Source organism: Sinocyclocheilus grahami, unplaced genomic scaffold, assembly GCF_001515645.1.
Source record: "Sinocyclocheilus grahami isolate Dianchi unplaced genomic scaffold, SAMN03320097.WGS_v1.1 scaffold415.1, whole genome shotgun sequence".
Classification (NCBI taxonomy): Eukaryota; Metazoa; Chordata; class Actinopteri; order Cypriniformes; family Cyprinidae; genus Sinocyclocheilus; species Sinocyclocheilus grahami.
In genome coordinates, this window is record NW_015505594.1 from 320,336 (window position 1) to 337,375 (window position 17,040).

The 17,040-nt window shown below is 36.9% G+C and overlaps 1 protein-coding gene across 1 annotated transcript in view; it reads right to left on the minus strand.

The window, feature by feature from the left end:
- LOC107551125 (CMP-N-acetylneuraminate-beta-galactosamide-alpha-2,3-sialyltransferase 2-like) overlaps window positions 1-11,298 on the minus strand; it is a 16,293-nt gene extending 4,995 nt beyond the window's left edge. The window contains exons 1-2 of the mRNA XM_016232620.1: window positions 11,203-11,298; window positions 637-1,378 (exon numbers count right to left, since the gene is read on the minus strand). Of these exons, the coding sequence (XP_016088106.1) occupies window positions 637-963 (327 nt within the window). The 5' untranslated portion in view covers window positions 964-1,378; window positions 11,203-11,298. The remainder of the gene's footprint in view (window positions 1-636; window positions 1,379-11,202) is intronic.
- Between the last annotated feature and the right edge of the window lie 5,742 nt (window positions 11,299-17,040).

A 17,040-nucleotide genomic window follows, 5' to 3' on the forward strand; every position in this document is an offset into this window, starting at 1 on the left:
AGATATATAAATTCTACATTTATTTAAATGGGGGGAAAAAAACTTCACTGGTATCGGATCGGTATCGGCCAATACCGAACCCTAGGTATCGGAATCGGAGGCGAAAAAGGCGGATCAGAGCATCTCTAGTTAGAGCAGAGGTCTTCAACCCTGCTCCTGGGGAAGTTTATTTCCAACCTGCTTCAGCACACCTGCTTGTGTTTTTTCAAGCAGTCCTGAAGAACTTGATTAGGTGCTTCAGGTGTGTTTGATTAGGGTTGGAGCTAAACTCTGCAGGACAGTGGGTTCCCAGGAGCAGGGTTGAAGACTTCTAGCGTGTTATTCAAAATACAAACAATCTATTTTCTAAATGTAACTTATTGTGAATTATTCATCCATACGTTACAATGGAATGTACATCAGCGTAAGGAATAAATGATCTGTCATTACTTCTGTTTAAAAAGGACACATTAAAAAACAGTGTGCCACAATGCAGTAGCCAAAGATACTCCATGTATTGGCAAACATTGAGATAAATTGTGAATTATTTGATTAATGATTCAACATATCATGCAAATAATTTAATTCAAATTTAAAAATGTTTGACAGCCTTAGACTAACTAAATGCCGAAATTAAACCAATAATCTGCCACTTACCAGCCACCACTTCAGAGAAAGCAGATCTATGTCATTATCCCTGCCGGTGAGGTAAGGTTGCTGTTTATGATCATAGCGTTGGTCAAACCACTCCGACACACCCTTGTCTGCAATACAGGAAGGACAGCTACAGGAATGACCTCGTCTTGGCTCTGTGATAACTGTTTGTAACGGTGTCTGGTTCTTCATTGGTAACCTGACATCGTGATGAGTGGGTAAATCTGTGATGGGCACAACACTGGCCTTCTGAATGGTGTGAGCAGCTATCATTAAAAACAAAATAGCACCTAGCAGAGCGCCTAAGTACAGTTTTCTTCTCAACATCATGGTTAAGGCAGACTAAACCTCGGGGTGAATTTTCCAGAGGAAAGATTTAAAGGAACCACCGCAGTAACAGGAATTAACTTCTGGCTTGGCTTGTTCCTGCCAAATGGATTGTGGGTTTTATGGTCTATGATGAGTTGCTTTACAAAACAAAATGGCATCTGAGGTGGAAAATGACAGGATTTTCAATCCAGGATTGTCCATTATGGCTTTGTTCTAGCTGTCCATTTCATCATGACTTTGCAAAAGCCAAAGCACAAGGCCTCACAGTGGAACACGCTAAAAAGAGACAGACATGCTGTTTCTCAGTTTTCAGTACAGTGAAGGAAATGAGTCGGAGGCAATGTAGCTTCACTTCCCGTCTGTACAGCTGCATTTATATTAAAGCAGCACCCACTGCTGCCAAAGCTCCTTATTCCTGAAAAATACAGAAGAACATCAACATTTAGAAAGACTTTTTCATGATTTCATTATCTGATTCACAAATGAATTATTCTGTTTCATCTGTCAAAACTGGTCTAAATAATACACTCATAGGTCATATTTTGTTACTTGAATTTACCTAGACTTCAGTGAATAACTTAAAGGGGTCATATGATGCGATTTCAATTTTTTTCTTTCTCTTTGAGGTGATACAAGCTCTTGGTGCATAAAGAAGATCTGTAAAGTTGCAAAGACTAAAGTCTCAAATCCAAAGAGATATTCTTTATAAAAGTTAAGAGTCAACCACGCCTACCTAAAACGGCTCGTTCTAACAAGCCCCCACATATCTACCTCACTATGTGGGAAGATTTGCATAACGCCGCCCAAATGTTCACGCAAAGAAAGAAGACGTAACTTTTATTCTCGCTGTAGTATTGTTGCTGCCGCCATGTCGTGAAGGCACTGTGTGTTTCGTTATGAAAGCGAAACTACTTTGTTTGGCCTTCCAAAAGAGGACGATATCCGCTTCGTCATGCCCAGAGCTGATCCGTGTTGGTTGCTGAGGAAATACATCAACTTCGTGCTGTGGATCGCTGGATCGGCTTTCACCATGGACGAAGCGGAGTCCAGCCCGGGGTCGTCACATGTGGTTGCCGCAAGCCCATCGGCCGCTCCTTCGTTGAATCTGCTGGCCGCGCCGTTCTCTAGCCCGCCGGCCATTCCTCACTCAAGCCCGCTGTGTGTGACGCTGTGTTTCGTTGTGAAAGCGAAACTACTTTGTTTGGCCTTCAAAAAGAGGACACGACTAGAAATCAGTGGTTAAGCTGTATTTACAAAACTGTTCAAGAACAGTTTAACCCAAATATTCAGATGTGTGCAGCACATTTTATGGAGGACTGTTTCCTGATCCTGGTAGAGTAGACTACAATGCCGGCTTTTCTGACTCACAGACTGTAAGTAAATGTTTTATATTTAAAGGATTTGCCACTGACGATTCAAACGTTTGTCATTTCTCTGATCACAAATGCAGACATGGTTTTATGTTTTTACATATACGCGTAAAAAGACAGTATATGTCATTATAATACGTAATTATGTCCCCACTGGATGCAACAAATGCCTCATTTATAATGGGTTTTAATGTTTTTGTCTCATCTCTCCGGCCGGGACACAGCATCACAGTATGGTAAGGGGCGTAACATTTCCGTCACACGCTTGAGGTATTCGGCCAATCACAACGCACTGGATAGCTGGCCAATCAGAGCACACCTCACTTTTCAGACCGATGATCTTTGTAAAAATTGACGCGTTTCAGAAAGGCGGGGCATAGAGGAGAAACAATAATGTACAGTATGTGGAAAATAATGTTTTTTGAACCTTAAACTGCATAAACACATTTCATTACACCAAATACACAAAATAATGTTCTTTTTAGCAACATCATATGACCCCTTTAAAGTTCAGTCGCTTCCTCACATGAAGCGATATTAACCACTTTGAAGGCGTTTTTGAAGCTACAGTCCACATTTCTCATAACTGCATGGAAAAGAGCAAAGATCACAGTATTTTTCCCTTCAATTTATTTCTTCTGTGCTCCACATATAGGTTTTGATGTACTTGATGTACTTGAGAGTGAGTAAACGACATAATTTCTATTGTTATGTGAATCATCCTATTAAAGTCAACCTAAGAAACTCATTCTTTGAGGTAATGCTAAATGAAAGAATCATTTATTTAATCTTTTACTTAAAGGTGCAATAGGTGATTGTCTTCAGAAACATTTTTTGTTATGCTGGTTGAAAGTCTCTTCACATCCTGATAGCAATCATTAAGTTAAGTGGTCTAAATGTATTTATCTGTATATATTCTGTGGAAGGCGTAGGCCCATTAAATGTTCGTCCAATCAAAACGCTCGGTCCAAGCGTTTTAAATGGCTTTCCTACCTGCCTGTCAACGTATGTATTAGCATACCTCTGCGCACCCAGTTCGCGCAGACAGGATACGTCATCAGCGCGTTCACGCACGCTGTGCAGACAGAGCGAGAATGGCAGACAAACATCAACAACCCGATCTTCCTTCCTGGTATTGTAGTACTTTTAAAGTTTTCTCACCTGTGAATGACACATGATGTAGCCCAGCGGTTCCCAATTACAGTCCTCGCGCCACCCCACTCTGCATATTTTGCATGTCTCGCTTAGTAAACACACCCGATTCAGATAACCAGCTCGTTAGAAGTGAACTACGTGCATGAACTGTGTTCCAATCGATATGATCCCTACAGAGTGTTCATTGCTCCCTACTCCCTGAGCAGGGGAAATCTGTTGAAGTTTACTTCACTTCGGAACATGGGCTGGAATTGGGAACCGCTGAAAAAGCCTATTGTAGTAATGTTGTCTCTGGTATTCTGGTCTGTGAGCGTATATGCGTTCAGGGGCGTGGCTCTGGACGGCGATTGCAGGGAGGGTGGGACGTTCGCTTTCAGTGCTTTCAGGCTAAAGTTAGCATTTACCAAGATCTCCTACTGCACCTTTAAGTTTTACTTCGTCCTGTTCTCACCGACAGTCATGACGAATTGACCTAAATGAAAGTCTGTCTGTCGACTTATTCTTCAAAAACACAAGTACAAGACAAAATACAAAAATGCCACAACTGCTGCATCCTGATGAGACTGCAAGAATGTGGCTGAACCTCCCTCATACTCCCCACCAAATCCACAATGAGGAATTTCATACATTAAGCACCGCTGACTGCATTGGACCAATCGCACTGATGCAGCAAATCCATCTTTAGATTGATGACTGTCAAACGCAACTACTCCCACAATTCCCAGTCTAGAGCTCTGTACTTGATCCATGGTACTTAAATGGCCTGCTTGATCTCCTTCACAAGCATCCTTGAAACAACCACTTTACTTTAAAAGAAAAAAAAAGCTACCCCAGAAACCACAGCCAAAGTGACTTCAGAGCAAGGCTGAAATTTTATGCTAAACAGGAAGTACAAGACTTTCCTCATCTGTTAGGGAGCCGTGTCCGGTGGAGCAGGGAGACGCTGGTAATGGGGTGGGGGATGTGGGATCAGCTGACATTCAGCTGATTCGGAAGAACCATCTCTCTCTGGCAGACAGCTGCCTCACTACCGACCAAACAGAATTACATCTCAGGCCAGCGTGCCAAACCCACCTAGTCAGCAAAGTGGCGGTACAGACGAGTCTCTCCCACCGCTCATTACTCAAAATGAACTATGCTCAAAACGAACGCAAGGAGCTTAAAGTAACCAATCCAGAGCTAATGAATCCAGAACGTTCTCATTCGCTTAAGCTGAGAAACAAGCGGTCCATTCAGAAAACTAATCAGGAGGAATTACAACAGCTGTAACGCAGAAAGAGAAAGAGACTTATTAGTTTCCCTACAAGTGGCTCTAAATGTATTAGGCCAAAGTAATATTTGCACTAGGACGTGGGCAGCCTGCGAATTGTGACGTTCTTCTAAAGATAACCGTGATTCTCATGATTTGAAATAGAGCAAATGTCAAAATCTTGGTATCTTGGTTACCGTGAATCAACACTCCTGTCTAATCTGGCTTTGCATGGTCAAAGAAAAGATATAAACACTACTATCAAAACCTTCCGTGTGTTTTCATTTGCATAGTTATTCATCTGAATGAATTAGTTTGCATACCAACGTCAATTGGGACTCTCGTATTACTGAAACTGAGAGGCTCCTCAATGCCTGCCAAACTATTCCAATTTGATTGCTCATAGAAATGTGCCCTTTACTCACTAAAAGGGACCCCTTTTCACAAAAGGTCTGCCCAAACTTTCTGTGTGAGCCTTGAGGTACACACTGGGTTTGGAAGGCAACCACACTGCAAGCAAACATTAGTTGATAAATGACATAACCTTTCAGAACTATCAGGGCTGTGAATACAATCTCAGGATTTGGAAGGGACCAAATGTAAGTTGATTCTCTAAAGACAATGGGGGTGGGTGGCTGCTAAGGTGTGCTTACTGTAATGTAACTGGCGTATATGTTCCTGGGTAAGCTTTCCATAAACACAGTATGTTTTTGTTAACAAGCCCTTCAATTTAAGTTTATTTTTATAGTGCTTTTCACAATACATATTGTTTCAAAGCAGCTTTAAAGAAAATGCTTGTTTCAATCTTACAATCAGGAAGTGTATGAGTGTATCAGAATAACATACAGTACATATGGTAGTAATATACAGCTATAATATTTGTTATGTGGTTAGTTGACATCATGTATTCAGTTAAGCATTCACAACAAATGTGTGTGCAAAAATGTATATTTTTTTGCAAAAATTTTGAAATTTTCCACCATGGTTTGTTTGTTATTTAATTACTGTCATGCAAACATAAACAGTGTCAGAGATTTTCCATTAAATTTTTATTTCCTATACCAATGGACACCAGAAAAAAAAAAGTAATTACGAAACCGCAATCAAAACTGCTGAGGTGCTGAGAAACCCTGCTCTAAAAGATTTGCCTTGGATACCAGCCAAAGCTTTTTAACTTGCAGAGGCGTGAGAGGCTTGTTTTGCTCAAGGCATTTTAAAGAGTCAAGCCATGTTAACACTGCAGAGAGAGTTTCAAGTGAGGAGTGGAGTGGACTACTAAGGTTGGGGGCCTCACATTTCCTGTAAAGTTGGTCTCACAGTTGTGAAGATGCATGTGGTGTGGTTCCCTCAACAAGGGACAACAAAAAAAAAACAAGCCCACCATCCCCCACATCATTGCTCCAAGCACAGCACAATTATCAGCCTCTCTGACTGCCAGAATATCTTTCATAATGCAAAACAACGGTGCCTCCCATTTTCTTTTCCCTTGGTCAACTCATGTGTTAACTCTAAAAAAACTGAGCTTAAGAAACAGGAATAGCTAGCTACACTGTAAAATATGTAGATTTTACCAATAAAAATATTTTTTAAATGCTATTGTAAAAACCTGTTGCCCAGTGAACTGTAAGTTACCTTACTGTATACAGCATATTTGTAAAAGTATATTTGAATTGACAAAGCATACTTGCAATACTTTTATACATTAAGGTTTTACTGTAAAATACTGTAAACATGTTTTAAGTAAAAAATATGAATTACCTTACTTTAAGAAAATATATATACGTTCACAAAAAATACAATTGTTTTGTAGAGTTTTGTAAAATTAAGTTATAATATGTCAATTTTAATCCACAATACACACTTTTTTTAAGAAGCAAAAAGAATGACCTTTAAGGCAATATGTATCAGATAAAATACTGTAAAATTGTGTTTTTATAAGTTCTGGTTAAAGATGACTGGAAAATGGACGTTTATAGATTTTATTATTTTAAAGAGTTATTTTTGTTATCTGCTATGTACAATGCAATTCAATTTTATATTTAATTAGCATTTTATTAGGTAGAATTTACTGCTGTCCAACACTATATAATTTAAGCAAGGAATAATTGACGACGGGCCGTTGAATTATTAGAAAATAATGCACACTTGAGGTGGTGATAATATTAGACAGTTTACATTAACCAAAGTTGGCGTATGAAATTTTTGTGCCTTGCTATGTGTTTTGAGAACAATAAGATTTTAAATATTTTAATTAAAGTTCTTCATCCCATCACAAGCTGCTTGTAATGCAAAATGTACATATAATATAATATAATATAGCTGACATTCTCCCATTTTCAGTGACATATGATACATTTATGGGAAAATTCTTATAGTTTTGTAAAACAGGTCAATTTATGTCCAAAAAGCACAAAAAACATTGAAACGAATGGGGGGAACCACAAGAGCTTGATTGTAGCAACAATTACCAAGTCAATTCACTGAAATGATTCATATAAGGTCTACTTTTATTTTATTTGTAAAATGAAATAAAGTAGAAAATGTCATTAATATATAAATTAATATATAAAATTTAAGTAGATCATCTAATTCATGTATTTGGGCTATTGTGCAAAATTTTGAAGAAATCCGGCACTACATAAAAAATTCAAGAAAAACTGAAATTGAATAATCAAAAATAATCACTGCATAGTCTTCATTGTATGTATTCATTACAAAATGAATATTGTTAGAGCTACAAGAATTACTATGTTTGCGTAAACACATGCCAAGACAGATGTTTTAAAATACAGTAATTCTGTATTATGCGTCTTTCTGTGCGCGCTTCAGGTCAGTGTCAGTCAGTGATCTTTTTTTTGTGTGTCTTATTATGATTAATAACTAACATCAAGCACGTCCTGCACTTTATTTTCTCATTCATGCATATTCTTTTTCTAAAAAACAAAACCGAAACATCAGATGCAAGTGCTTTGCTTCCGTAGGACATGCAAAGCTTTTTATTAATACATAAGAGTTATTTTAGCCTACAATGAAACAATAATAATATGTATTATATGCCTATTTAAATATATTTTTTAAACATCTAAACTATTCTTTTGTATTTTTTTCGGATCGATGCAGACTCGTTTTGAGTCGTTCACAGCATCGCGCTTCATGTCAGATAGGAATTCATCAACCCGAAGCATCAACGTCATGACCTTAAAATAAGCGGGTTATCTTGGCAGAGTATTGAGTAACAAAAAAAAGGCTGTTCTTGAAATTTCGATGATGCCACGAAAAAAAACGACACAGAAATCGGAAACAGGCTAAAGTCGCAGTTTTCTTGCCTTTCCTTCAGATTTTTTTTGCACAAAATAATAAGATGTAGTGTCAATAAAATCATTAATTTCAGCATTTATCATGTTATAAATGAAAATTAGAGAACTGTATCTCGAATCCATTGATATTATCCATCATTTACAGCAATAACCATAAATGACCTATTTTCGTCATTTTTATGGCTATCACAACTTTAACGCTCTTTATCTCAGAATTAGATCATGCGAATTTAGCCGGATTTCACAGAAGGGGTCACATATTTGGCAGAGGGTCCAGTGTGTATTTGTGTTTGCACTCAAAAAAGCATCGAAAGTTTCTATTGCAACGTGTTTTTGTAGCATTGAGCAATATAGCCAATCACAGACATATCTTTTGATTTTTTTGAACACCTGTGATTGGCCATTGAGTTCAAGTTAGTCAGAATTCACTCACCTCCAAACATCATAACAAAGTGTAGACATGATGTAAATAAGAGTTTCATTGTGCAGTTTAGAGAGCTTCATTGATTATAACAGAACATTGTGAGTTTGTGATGAACTGAAGAGAGTGACAGCTTTTTAATGATTACATGGAAGCACAATTCGCTCGCTTTCTAGGCTACACCCTTACAAAAATTAATCATGGTTTTATTACAGTAAATGTGTAGTAATCATGTTTTTGGAATATTGATTACCATTTGTATAGCCACAGTTTTACTACAAATACCATGGTTAAACTATGGTTAGTGTAGCAAAACCATGGTTAATTTGTGGTTACCATGATTTAACTATAGTAACCATGTTTTTTTCCATTCGGAATTTGAATAAAAGTTTTGATTTTCGTGCTGCTAACAGGACCAACGGCCACATACCCTGTACATGCAGCATGGTTTCTGGGCCCCCTGAACAGCATGTTGACTCAAATAAATGCTGGATTCACTTTCAAAAATTGCAATGACCAATCAACCAAAGAAATGTTATTACTTTTGCAACACTGCAACAGTTATTTTACATACTTTTAAGATAAAACACAGTACCAGTCATCATGACCTTAACTACTAGGTGTGTCCACTCCAGACATTAGACAAAATTACTTTTTTTCTTTCACGAAACCCCAACCAAAACCCACACCCATCCCACCGTGGAAATTCTCACTCCAAGTTGAACTCAAAAGTTGGCAGCCCTGTTCTGTTTCAGGAACAACGCCATTATTACCACGCTAGTGAGAAATGTCATGTAGCTTTTAAGTTGCTAAACTATTTAACTAATAAAATCGGCAGAGCAGCGCTAACAACACATTTGTGTGCACGTGTGTTTCTGTGTGTGCGAGTGTGTGTGTTTTCCGTACATAATAGAATGTAAATTTGTGGCAAAAACATGGATATAATTAGTCGTTTTTATCCTATTGTTTACTATATGTATTTGCTTGGTCAGTGTTGTTGTGTGGGTTTCGGTTCTTTTGCTGTTGTAAGCTGTAAGGACCTTTGAAATAACTGAAATCATTTGACGAAGTGATACGGACATGTAACGCGGTCAAGACCTGCCTGGAACTACTTTAATCGTGAAATTAATTGTATACCTTAGAACGCTCATCAGCCAATCAGATTCAAGCATTCAACAGCCCCCATTGTTTAATGATACATAATTTAAGATCTATAAATTATACAATCACCAAAATGCTTGATCATTGTATTTTTACAGTAAAGATCCATTGTTTGCCAGTTTTGTACAGTAAATATACCCCTCTTACACTGCTGTGCTAGTCTAAAATTATATGACAGAAAAACTAAAAATTATTTAGTAAAAACAAATGACAAATTACTCATGAAATTAAGCTGCCAAGAAAGTTGTAAAACTGCACAGGTTTCCCAGGTTCCATTGTGTTTGTTATTACTGTTTTCTTCAGTAAACATGTTTGGGGGAGTCGATGTTACTATGGCACCTTTTTGACAGCTGCAACAAACACAAAACGTAACTTTGATACAAACCTAGATATATCTCTAGTCTAGTAAACTTTTTTTTTTTTTTATTATCTTCATTTCAACCACCTATGTGTGTATTTGGGAAGAATTAGCAAAATGTTTTGTAGCAACTGTAAACGTCTTGTGGTAAGAAACACAACCTGAACTGACTCAACTGAAACCCTTCTTTTACACACAAACGGAAAGTTAAAGGGGTCATATGATGCTATTTTAAAGATAAGTATTTGGTGTAGCAGAATATGTTGACATGCTTTAATGTTCAAAAAACACATTATTTTTCAAATACTGTACATTATTGTAGGTCCTCTATGCCCCGCCTCTCTCAAACATGTCGTTTTCAACAAAGATTCTTTGCATGCATTTGGGCGGCATTATGCTAATATTTCCACATCGTGATGTAGATATGTGGGGGCGTGTTAGAACGAGGCGTTTTAGGTAGGCGTGGTTGACTCTTAACTTTTATAAAGAATATCTCTTTGGATTTGAGACTTTAGTCTTTGCAACTTTACAGATCTTCTTTATGCACCAAGAACTTGTAACACTCCAAAGAGAAAATTGAAATCACATCATATGACCCCTTTAATCCACACTAGAGGGCATTTAGTCACTCATGGGATGTGTGTCAAAACCTAGTCAGTAAGTGGTCGAACACTTGAACGCCGATTACATGCCATAAAGCCAAGTAAGAATCTCATAAAAGTTTTGAGACACAGCCATAGTTTACATTCAAATGAAAAAGTTACAAATATCTTTTACTTTTAAAACCACCGCACACAATTTCAATGATAACTAATGCACAATTTAGGAAGGTAAAGTAACAGCTTGAGTTTAACAAACATGAGTAAATTATCAAAGACCCCTAGAAGTTCAGCTCAAGTTTAAACTTTTAGGTGAAAACGTGTGTCATCGTGTTCAACTCGAAATAAATCTTATAACAACAACCTGTTGTATAGTAGTAGAATGGGACTGGTTAGCATTGCATTAGCTAAAAGTGTGGGTTAAAAAAAAGAAGTCGAGCGAAAGAAAGAACATAACTTTGAGGCGGCAGCTCAACTCCGTTAACTCATTTGAGACCGCTTGGCCTCATCGCATTCTCTCTCGTAAAGATATATTCAGTTCGGTTTGTTTAAGTTAAAACTGGTTTAGTATAAGATCACATCCAGTCGATTAGAATGTAGGCTACTTACCACCTTGTTCTCAGCTCGAGTGTGGGCGACTAACACGCAGAACTCCGTATGGCACTGAGGAATGATGTCAAGCTTTACGCTCTCTCTCTCTCTCTCTCTCTCTCTCTGTGTGTCTATGCGTGCGTGCGTGTACGTTTTTCTATCCCGGTGGGGACTTAAACCTGAATACACACCGACTCATGGGGACTCGTGTCACAGAACCCATACGAAAATTAACCATGATTTTACTACAAAAAAAAGAAGCTTACTATAAACCATGGTAACCACAAATTAACCATGGTTTTGCTACACTAACCATAGTTTCCATGGTAGGCCTATTTGTAGTAAAACTGTGGTTAAATGGTAATCAATGTGCCAAAAAAAAGGTTATTACACATTTACTATAATAAAACTGTGGTTAATTTTCTTAAGGGAAGCTTATAAATCATACAGAATGAGTTTGTTTTTTTGAGAATGTAAAAATACAGAACATTTTCTGTGAGGGGTATGGTTGGTGTAGGGCAATAGAATATACGGTTTGTACAGTATAAAAAACATTACGCCTATGGAGAGTCCCCACAAGATAGTAGGCTAAACCAGACATTTCCTAACTGCCCTGAAAAAAACTATACTGTTATACTGGTTTGAGCTTGATATAATGTAAGTTTTGTTATAGATGTTTTAACTTTTAAGAAATGTTCAAATGATATGCATTCACATGAGATGAGGATTCAAGTCATATCGGTCTTCTACACTGCAAAAAGAGATGTTAAAAATGACACATATTGTGCAGAATTTTAACACGTGGCGAGTGTGCTCAGGGACAACACGTTGTGTCAAATTTAACACAATTTGTGTGTTAAGATGGATCACACATCTACTGTATAATGTAATTTAACACATGTGTCATTTAAACACATTTGTGTGTAACTGAAAATTATCAGAAACTGCTAATTAATGTGTTAATATGACAAAAATAATAAGCATTGCCATCAATTTGTAATTCTACAAAATTGAAATAAAACAGACAGAAATGTTAGCAATTTAATTTGTCAAAAATGTTCAGGGTAGAGAACAATGCATGCAGAGGCACAACAAAATGTTCTAAATCAATTTCATAAATTTAATTTAGACGATTAGATGACACAAATGCCTTGTAATGCACTACAACTATTAGCTACAATACAGTATACATTAAAAAGTGTTACCAACATCAACTACACCTTGGATGATTGAAAATCATACAGTCAAGACTAGCAGATAACATTTCTCATAACGTAAGATTAACATGTAACATAAAATGTCAGATACAAGAAAAATGTCCAAATCAGACAACAAATAAACATTTTAAATTGGTCAATGACAGTTCATTTGATAAATCTATAGTATGTTTGTCATTTTTCTTCATAATACAAAAGCATTTGTAATGCACTAGCTATTAACCACAGTATTCATTAAAAAGTGTTGCCAACATCAATTACACTTACGGTTAACAGAAACAAGACCAGAGGATAACATTTCTCATAAAATAAGATCAACTTAATCTCTTAAGAAAGTCAGATACTTTTTGATACATTTAAATAAACATTTTAGTTCAGACAAACATTCAGGCACATATTTTGAAATTGTCCTCAATGACAATCAATGTTTTAAATATTGTAAAATTGTAAGTGTGCTAATTGTGAAGTAATACTTCTTGTTACATCCACTAGTTGTATTTGATGAATACATTTGGGCCACAAAAGAGGCAACACCGTAAGTAGGAATGTCAGTTTTAAAAGGAAGAGAATGTGGTGTTTCAATATTAGATGTCCCAGTCTTAGAAAGTGAAGACAGAACTAATCTGTGGTGGACAGAAGTTTCACACCTAGAATATCTTGTCCACAGCACGTCAGGCCCTCATCCACAGAAATGGTCCTTTTGTCAATCGTCACAATGTATTGTCATGTTGTGCTCTTCAAACTCTCAATGTAGATTGGCTGTGGCCTGGTCTTTGATGCGGTCTCAAAACTGCTGCAGAGGGATGCAATATGGCTCCAGGCTTAGAGTTAAGGGGGAAAAAAAACAAATACATTTCAAGAGTTTAGAAAGCATCAATACAGCATTAAAAGAATAACTGTCCATGTAAAACATACCGTTACAAATAATACCACAATACTGACAAGCCAGCTGCACAGGATGGCAAATCATTTTCTTTAAGGCTAAGCCCTTCTCATTTTACACTAAATACATGTGTTTTTAATGTTAAATGAGTTAATTTTTTTATTTTTAGACTTTGTGTACCATTGTGATTATTTACAGCGGCTCCATAGATCTGCACTAAAGAAACCTAAACAGTCAGAGATCAACATGTGCAATTACCTGCATCTGTCCTTCTTCAGGTCAAGTCATATATTAATGAATATTTGTTAAAATAAATTATACACAAGAGATGTAAGTAAAGAGTTAATTTGCTTGGTCTTCCATCCCCTCTATAAGAGATGCAAAGTCATTCCTTTCCATGGTAGCTTCAGCTTTCAATTTCTCAATCTTTCTATATATATATATATATTTATATAAAAAAACAGTGTTACTAATTATATCAGAACTTTTGCATTGTCTGTTAAAATATCTTAAAGGGATATTTCACAAAAAAATGAAAATGATGTTATTGTTACTGTTGTTGTTACTCCCCCTCATGTTGTTCCAAACCTTTTTGTTTCCACATACTGTACATTATTGTTTCTCCTCTATGCCCAGCCTTTCTGAAACGCGTCGATTTTTACAAAACTCATCGGTCTGAAAAGCGAGGTGTGCTCTGATTGGCCAGCTATCCAGTGCGTTGTGATTGGCCGAATACCTCAAGCGTGTGACGGAAATGTTACAAAAAAGCTGTTTGAATCTATATGGTGCAACACACTTAAAGAGCTATTAACTCATTATAACCCAGGTTTGAGGATGAGCTGGGTTGTGTTCTGAACACATGACAATATGTTGGGACTGAATCTAAATAATGTTTATAGATGTAAGTGCTATAAGATAACATTTGCTGTGCCTCCATACCAGTAGGTGTCAGTATGAAGTCCAAACCACTGGTACTATTGGAATTAAGAAGAGCCAGATCAATTTGCACAAATTGAATGTAGCTTTTAATATAATTTCTATTTAATATAGCTAAATCAATGTCCAAACAATGTGTAAGGCCTTATATTTAGTTCCACTGTTCTGCTCAAGATATAGCCCACATTCCCTGCACGGATTGTTGCGCATTGTGATGTGTGCAAATGGAGCTACGGGAAATGTTGAGATGTAAATCAAATATGAGAGAAACATAAAAATCTAATAGTGCTTATCTGCACATTTGGCATCCGTCCTGTGTCTGGTTTGTGTGGTTCTCTGATAGCTGTCCATTGCTTAGTCAATGCAGCAGTTCCCTGACAGGCCACTGAGGCTGTTCAGAGTGCAGTGTTTACTCCAAATGAATTAGCTTGACAGTAATTGACGTGATAAAGCAGTGCAGCTTCCATACAACTGGACAGAAAACTAGACCTTTGTATCCGTATTATCAGTCCTGTCTCCCAAGGCTATTTATGCAGGAGGACATGATGTACTTTTTAATTTGGAACATAAAACCCTGATGTAGACAAAATAGCCTTTGCTTGTATCACAAAACTAAAATAAAAGACTAGAGCGAGAAGCTAAATGTCTTACCTAATGAGGGCAAATGGAAAAAAGCACTTTATTGCACAAATGAAAAGGTTTTAAAATGGTAGTAAGAATAAAATTGATCCATTTTCTCAAGTGCAGAGACAGCATACGAGAACGCAGTTTTTCAGAAGACTACAGGACAGATCCAAGATAAGAGTAAAAGCAACCATTTTTGCGCCCATCAGATAAAGCAGTCATTTACTATGCCCATTTTTGCAGAATATAGGACAGAAGAAATGCACCAAATTGGTTGGTATAACAAGTTGGTAGAGTGTGTATGTGTGTTCGTGAAACTGGTGTGTTCACGTCCATGCAAATATGTGAGCATGTTAAGATGTTGTTGTGTAGAGTTGGAACTATAAAGAGAAAGTACACCATATCTAGTTGCTTAACTGTCTTTAGTCCAACTTTGGGCATAAATTCAATGTAAACACTCAGGACACAGACTAAAATTTGGACATTTGGCAAACAAACTGAACATTATGTCACGATATTACTGATCTTTAGCTGTCATTCTGATATTGTTCAAGGACATTTCTGTTGCTGACACATTCATTTGTTTTCAATGCCAAAAAAATTACTTTATTTTACACTACATAAAAGTAAGTGACCACATTTGACCGCGTATAGGATATCTACATAAATTAAAGGAGTAGTTCACTAACAGTTCTAACAGTTGATGGGCACCATTGACTTCCATAGTAGGAAAAAAAATACAATGGAAGTCAATGGTGCCCATCAACTGTTCGGATACTAACATTTTTCAAAATATCTTCTTTTTAACAGAAGAAAGAAACTCATACAGGTTTGGAACAAGTGGAGGGCTAGTAAATGATGACAGCATTTTCATTCTGATTGTGAACTACTCCTTTAAGGTAACGTTGCTTTATATAAAAGAAAATCTATGAATGAAAGTTAAGAAAGAGACAGATGATAAAGTATCTGCATGTACTATAGAAATATAGAACATAAAGTACTTGTGTAAGTGATATGATTACTGAAGACTATGACAGGATGTTAAACAAGGTATGTACAATACCATAGAGCAGTTAAGTAATAGTTTTACATAGATAGCGTTTGCGTAGTTGAACATAAACAAACAAAAACAAACAGATAGACAGACACAGAGTTGCTGATGCAGGGGTTGTTGCTGCTGTTTTCTTTAAACACTGTTAATCATTTCCAGGGATAGCAAAAGGTATTTGGCCAAGGACTTGCCATTGAAGGACAATATGATAAGCAGGTGGGGACTGAACTAACATCTGAGATGTCCACATAAGAATGAGAAAGCAAAACATGGCGTGTGATAAAATAAGCAGCTGTGCAAACCATTAACAGCTATTAAGTGTAATATAGTTTCCACAGAATTCCAGGTAACAGACTTTAAAAATGAAAATGTATTTGCTTGCTTTTTATTCATTTATTTGAGTTGATTATCTGAGACTTAAAAAGAAATCAAAATTGTAAAGAAGCAAAGTATAACTTTTTCAGCCAGGAACTGAAAAAAAGAGGAAAAAGTGTTTTGTTTTCAAAAGGGTTTGAAATGAACTAGACTTGTGTTATAGTCACTGGATCATATTTCCTCGCCCATCAGCAGTCATAGACAAGAGACGAGACAACCCGTATTGGGCAATAGCTGGTGTCCAGTTACGTTTGACTAAGAGACAGGGATTTATCCACAGTTTGAAAATGTGCATGTTGGCATGGGAAATTGTCTCTTAAAATAATGTGCTAGCAACAAACTATGTGAACAAATTATTGCTTTGTCATATTGAGAAGAGTTGCAGTTTGGCCTTCGTTTGGTAAAATGTGAGGCTATGTGTGTCTGAACAAAACCGGTATCAACACAAAGATCTTTTCGCATCACTTCAGAGGGAATCTGAGAAATCAGTGTCTCTGAATGTGAAGTAAAAGTATTTATTACATGACAAGGAGATGGTGAAGAGGACCAGGAGGTGCTTGACATAGAATGTGCAGGAGTAAGTAAAAGCGTTCACAAAGCCCACTTTTAAAAGGTGTTTTTCTCCTGAGGGAGCATGGCTCTGTTCCCAGATATCTACATTTTACAGCATGAAAGCATCACTAATGAGTCTCTGTTTTATGTAAAATTCTTGAGTCTAGTGAAAAAGTTAACGCCTTGGCTCTGGACATTGTAATAACATTTGAAACCTC